At 38.0% G+C, this 6218-nt stretch overlaps 1 protein-coding gene across 2 annotated transcripts; it reads right to left on the bottom strand.

Annotated features, from left to right (window-relative positions):
• Positions 1-316: 316 nt before the first annotated feature.
• On the bottom strand, positions 317-5697 carry LOC141486137 (uncharacterized). Of its 2 annotated transcripts, none has more exons than XR_012467664.1 (2): positions 2394-5697; positions 317-1381 (listed from the first exon to the last, which is right to left on the bottom strand). XR_012467664.1 is itself a non-coding variant. In XM_074183859.1 (2 exons), exons 1-2 carry the CDS (start codon positions 2745-2747, stop codon positions 1298-1300), a joined length of 438 nt encoding a protein of 145 aa, XP_074039960.1. In that variant the 3' UTR covers positions 317-1297. The 2 variants fall into 2 exon arrangements, 1 of the variants encoding a protein (XP_074039960.1); XM_074183859.1 differs by having other exon boundaries at positions 2394-2747.
• Between the last annotated feature and the right edge of the window lie 521 nt (positions 5698-6218).

Here is a 6218-nt window from a genome sequence, read left to right as displayed (position 1 = left end):
TTTGAATTTTAGATACACGATTCCCAACAAATGTTTGCAGTAAGTTGGGAGAAGTTTGTATCCACGACAAACAAATCGTAGAATCACTCTAAAGGTAATATTCATCTACCTCTAGACTCGAGGCAGATTTCAACTTGTCGATGATGTGTGCTGCGCATAAGCCGCATTTTCACGTGTCAAGTAGCTAAAGCGAGTTACTAAAGCAAGTAACTAAAATTTAGTCCGTTCGTTTTAGTGAGCGTTCACATGTGTAGGTACCTGCTTTGTTGTTTAGTTGTTTAGTACAGATTAAACATGGCAGGAAAAGTGACGCGTGCAGCAGTGCGAAATTGTATATTGACGTTATGTGGCGAAGTATCCGAAATACTTGCAGAAGAAATGAACAAAAACAAAAAGAAGCGTTGCTGGGTACGTAAATGGCTGAGTAGAAGAGAAAGATATGGTGCTTCATCTACGTTATTAAGAGAATTAGCAGCTGAAGACGCACCAGAATATAGAAATTGTCTGAGGATATCTCAAGAACAGTTTGAAATATTGCTGGCTCAAATTGCGCATCAAATTACGAAATACGACACTGTAATGAGATCGGCTGTTCCAGCTAGAATAAAATTGGAAATCACATTGTCCTATTTAGCCACAGGGAATAGTTATAGAACGTTGCAGAGGTTATTTCGTGTGTCAACACCTGCAATCTCCAAATTCATACCCGAGGTGTGTGATGCTATTTTTGAAAGTCTGAGAAAATATATAAAGGTATGTATTTTTTGAATATTTTTATTGCGAACAAGTTGTTGATGAACAAAACATGTTAAATATTGGAAAAAGCATGTGCTATCATCTGTGATCTTCTAATATCGTCGTCATAGGTAAGATTTGCTTCTGCATGGATTATAGTGCTGAAGCCATCGCTATACGAAGAAGGCATGTCGGAATATGTAGGGGACTGCATTGGTGTAGAGATGGCAGATGGGGCGTTAGCACTGCTGGTATGTGTGTCTGTGTCGTACCGAATACTCTGGAGGTCTTGGAGTTTAAAACTGGTAAGAACAGACTGAATACGTTCCTGTGCTTTTATTGCAGAAAAAGCAGTTAACGTCATTAATTGTGCAGCAACACTGCGACCAAAAGCTATGTATTCATGTTCATTGGCAGGTTCATGTGTGATAGTTTCGGTTATTTTTTTTAGGTCGTTAACTACTGCAGTAACCTGTCTCAATTTTGCCGTAGCTCTGATTTTTTTCTGTGGTGGTTCCTGAGACTTTTCCTGTGGTGGTTCCTGAGACTTTTCCTGTGGTGGTTACTGAGACTTTTCCTGTCTGGCAGTCATTATTGCCTCTTCATCTTGTTGTTGTTGTTCGTCAACTGCTTCTTCGCGTTGCATCTGAAATAGAACAAATAGATATACCGTATTATGTATTTTAGGTACCGGAGTCCCAAGAAGAATGGAACGTTATTGAAAAGGGGTTTCGTTTGAAGTGGAACTTCCCCAAATGTTACGGTGCGATTGATGGGAAACATGTGACGATTCATGCGCCGGCAAATTGTGGTAGTGAATTCTTCAATTATAAGGGTACTCACAGCATTATTCTGTTAGCTCTGGTAGATGACAACTATTGTTTTTCCTATATTAATGTTGGATGTTCTGGAAGACAATCCGATGGTGGGGTTTTCCAACAATCATCTTTATTTGAAGCCCTAGAGAATGGTTTATTACCAGATGGTGGTTTCATCGTAGGTGACGATGCATTTTCATTGAAAACATATCTGATGAAACCCTATTCAAAAGTAACACTGTCTTCCGACAGTGTTACTTTTGATTTTCCAATCAGAAAATTTTCAATTACCGCCTTTCACGGGCAAGACGGATAGTAGAGAATGCGTTCGGAATTCTGCTTAGCCGATTTCGCATTTTTGAAAAGCCTATGGCATGCTTACCAGAAACTGTGGACAAAATTATCAAGGCCAGTTGCGCACTACACAATTATTTGCGAATCACTTCTCAGAACACTTACACACCAAATGGATCGTTAGATGAAGAAGATAGAGAACGCGGTCAGATTAGACCAGGTTCTTGGAGAAATGACAGTAATATACCCTTGCCGTCAATAAGACCTTTGGGGAGTAATAATTCGTCACGACGTGCAAGAGAACTGCGAGATCGACTCTGCCAGTACTTTGTGGGCGAAGGTGCGGTGCCATGGCAGCAACGGATGATATTTTGACTATACCTACTTTAATATTAATATTATAATATGTACATACTTATTCCGTATTTGGTTACATAGCTGGAGAGATGTATTGCTTTAATTTATTACAAGTTGATACTTTCGGGACGGGAAAACACGTATACGGATTAATTACCTATCATATGAACACTACTATAATATACCTACATTGAAATTATCCTGCGTGGGCCTCTTATTATCCTCTATATTACGTAAAAATGCGTCCATTTCCTTGAACCATTTCACACTGGGGACATAAATATCCTCCGCTCCTGCTCCAGACTTCATCGAGTCCCTTATTTTCTTTTTTTCTTGAGAATAAGTTGACCTCAACGCCCGTATTTTGTTCTTGATTTCAGGCACTCCGAATCCTTCTATTCCCATGATCTCCTCAATTTCCTTATACGCCGCGTCCCGAGCTTGTTTATTTTTATAAATCACAGCCTTTGTATCCCATAGACATCGCCTTTCCCGATACTCTTCTACAAACTTTATTGTAGTCGCTTCACTCCAACGAGACATTTTCAAAACACGCCACCAAATTAAAACACAACCAACCTTGCAGTCTGTACTATGAACTTGCCTAAACTGAGCTGTCTACACTTGTTTAGTCGGCTTGGTAGTTGCTAGAAAGCGAAGGTGGGAGAGGCAACTTGCTCAAGTAAATAGAACTTTTTCTATTCACTTGACTAAACAGTTTACTAAATTATGTACTTGCGCAAGTACTAAATCAAGTTGTTTACACCATACAAGTTACTAAATTTAGTTACTTGCTTTAGTAACTCGCTTTAGCTACTTGACACGTGAAAATGCGGCTATAGTTCTAATCTTGGAATAGATTCAATTTTCATAGAAGCAACTTTACCCTTTGAGAATATTAGGCTGACTTGAATATTTCCGGCAGTGTCGATAGTGCGAAGGTAAGCACAAGCGCCATAAGCTTCCGAGGAGCCGTCTGCGAAACCATGAATTTCAGTCTTAATGTGATCAGTAATGATTACACCTCTTGGGATTTTGAGTTCATTAAGTGTTGAAAGCTGCGATCTAAAAGTTTTCCATTTTGAATCTAATTCAACTGGTAAGGATTCATCCCAAGATAATTTTTTCATCCACCAATACTTCATAATTTTTCGAAAATTCGAGCTAACCTTCGTGTTACCCTTTCCAATAATATCAATAATTTTACTGTTATCTGAAGCCCATTTCTGGAGTTCAAATCCCGCAGATTTTAAGATGGATGAGATCTCTGTGGAGAGTTTCACAGCTTCGCTTATTGTATGAGTACCTGTCAGTAAGTCATCCATATAAAAGTCATTTAAAATAACACGAGCCGCCTCTGGATGAGTTTCAAGATTCTCCAAACCAAGTTGTTTTAAACACCGTACTGCTAGAAAAGGTGCCGAATCTGTACCATACGTCACAGTCTGTAATTCATAGGTTTGAAATTCTTGTGTTGGGTCTGATCTCCAAAGTATTCTTTGTAAGGATCTTTGGGTTTCATCGATCAATATTTGACGGTACATTTTAGTCACGTCCGCGCTAATCACTATTTTATATTGGCGAAATCTCAATACTAGTGATACCAAATCAGTCTGTGCATTGGGACCAATGTACTGAATATCGTTCAGGGATATTTTTGTATCAGACTTTGCTGATCCGTCAAAGACTACTCGTAATTTAGTCGTTTGACTGGTTTCATTAAAAACGCCATGATGAGGAAAATAATAGCATGAAGCAGACATTTTTTCGGCTTCATTTATAGGAACCATATGTCCTAATGCGTGGTATTGTTCCAAGAATTCAACATATGCTTTCTTCAAATTGAAATTTTTCAATAGTTTATTTTCTGAGGACCTGAACCTATTCATGGCCCTTTTTTAGAGTCTCCTAAAAGGGTGGGAGATTCCATTAAAGGAATTTGAACGATAAATCTGCCGTTCTTGTCTCGTTTAGTTGTGTTTGTAAAGATATCTTCACACTCTTGCTCTTCACTGGAGAGGATTGGAGCGGTTCTAGGTGGTTCTTCAATCTCCCAAAATTTGGCAAGTTGGGATTGAATATCCAAATTAGCAGAGAAATAACAATGTTTAATTGGCGTTTGCAAGCCAAACTGAGTTTTCTGAAGGGATGGTAAGTTGGGTCTTAACGGAATTTGACCTACACACAACAGATTAAGATAAAGACCCCCTCCAATGAGTATGTATATATTGCCAGGTTCGCAGAAAGTTGGATCTGCCAGTCGAATATGATTTGATATATTCCATGGTGATATGTTGATATGATAAGAGGGATATTTTCCGCTTATTCGAGGAATAACCAAGCACGTTACATCGGTGTTAAATCCATTATAAAGAGAATTTATTTTCATTTTACATTGGTATTTAAGATATGAAATATTCTGCCCAATTCCCGATATCGCCGACTGTATTTCTACCTTATTCAACCCTAGCCTATTACAACATCCGTCTGTTATCAAATTACTTTGACTACCTCCATCTAGCAACGCTCGACAGATATGTGATGACCCGGATGGCGTCACTACCTCGACTAAAGTGGTTTGTAATAACACGTTGCTATCATTTAGCGATGTTTAAACTGCATTTGAAGGCTGAGCTACAGAACACGGTTCACCTAATGACTGATATCCTAATGGTGCCTCTGCTTTCCCAAACCGTGGTCTGTCAAAGTGTAAAAGGGTGTGATGTTTGGCATTACATTTTCTGCACGTACTTGCACGACAATTATTAGTTGAGTGATTTCTTCTTAGACAGTTAAAACAAAGTTTAAGTTGCTTCACTTTATCAATTCGTTGATTTACAGATACTTTTAAGATATCCGGACAGTTTTGAACGAAATGGTTACCCTTGCAAAGTAAGCAGTAAGCAGTAGTTGTTAAAAACACGCGTTTGGCATTATGTTTAGTTTTAATATTTTCATTATTCCCAGATTTCGGCAACTTATTTAGTTCCAAGGTTTCCAAAAGATCCGCTCTTAGTTTGAGGAAACGTTTGAAATCATCCAGAGTTGGTAAAATGTGCCTTGCACTCAAAATTCCTGTACTATTACATGCGTTTACTCCCGTACTATTTTCACCCGCTACTCCAGCCGCTGCATTTTGTCCCACAGTAATTTGTGCCGTTTCTGCCTCCAGACTATTTTTCCACTCTTCATATTCTCGAGCAGTCTTTTTATCTGATTTTTGAGCTGATAAATAAATAAGTAGAGTGTCCCAATGTTCTGTAGGCTGCTTCAACGCTTGCAAAGATCTTAAATGTTTTGATATTGTGTCTAGCATTTTTCGCAATTCAAAAGCTGATTCGTTAACTAGAATAGGCATTTCAAAAATAGATTTTACGTGATTGTGAACCAAAATGCTACGGTTATCGTACCGATTACATAAAGTTTCCCAGGCTACATCATAACTATCAGCAGCGAACTCAATACTCCGAATTACCTGAGCCGCCCCTGACATCAAAGCTGGCCGTAAATAATGAAACTTTTGTTTGTAATGATTCGAACGTGCCTCTAAATTCTAGCCAATTTTCATAATTTCCCACAAATTTTGGTAATTCGATTTGAGGTAATTTTATCCCCTGTATTGAACTGATATTTTTGTTGGAAGAACTTGTTGTTTCCTGTGCTTGAAACGCTAAATAATATGTATCTATAATGAGTTTGGCTTCTGAATTCAATTCATGGTATTCATTTTCAAATTCTTCCTGTTCTATTAGTATCTGTTCTACATTATCTGTTAATGTTTCAAGCTCACTTTGATATTTGTTAAATTCGTTAATCAAATCAATATTCCTTTCCATTCTACTCTGTAAACCTAAAATTGCCTTTCCATCAAGTATCTCGATACTTTCACTCTCAATTTTTTGTTTCAATGCTATTAAATAATTTTTAAATAAGCTTTGACGTCCTTTTATAAACCCACGTTTACGGTTTAGAGTTTCTTGATCCATGTTTACTTATGAACCCTTCCAACAGTCG

The sequence above is a fragment of the Leptinotarsa decemlineata genome, unplaced genomic scaffold (assembly GCF_025532065.1).
Source record: "Leptinotarsa decemlineata unplaced genomic scaffold, Ldec_3_MD MMD2_tig00026347_RagTag_RagTag, whole genome shotgun sequence".
NCBI lineage: Eukaryota > Metazoa > Arthropoda > Insecta > Coleoptera > Chrysomelidae > Leptinotarsa > Leptinotarsa decemlineata.
Note: the sequence above shows the minus strand (reverse complement) of the source record. Positions and strands in the feature narration are given on the sequence as shown.

Bases quoted from the DNA above. Each gene is read 5' to 3' on its own strand.
- LOC141486137 (XM_074183859.1), bottom strand. From the start codon at position 2,747: ATGTCTCGTTGGAGTGAAGCGACTACAATAAAGTTTGTAGAAGAGTAT. The intron at 1,382-2,393 runs GTAGGTATATTA...GTTCTATTTCAG, and splicing joins CCACGCAGGATAATTTCAAT to ATGCAACGCGAAGAAGCAGT.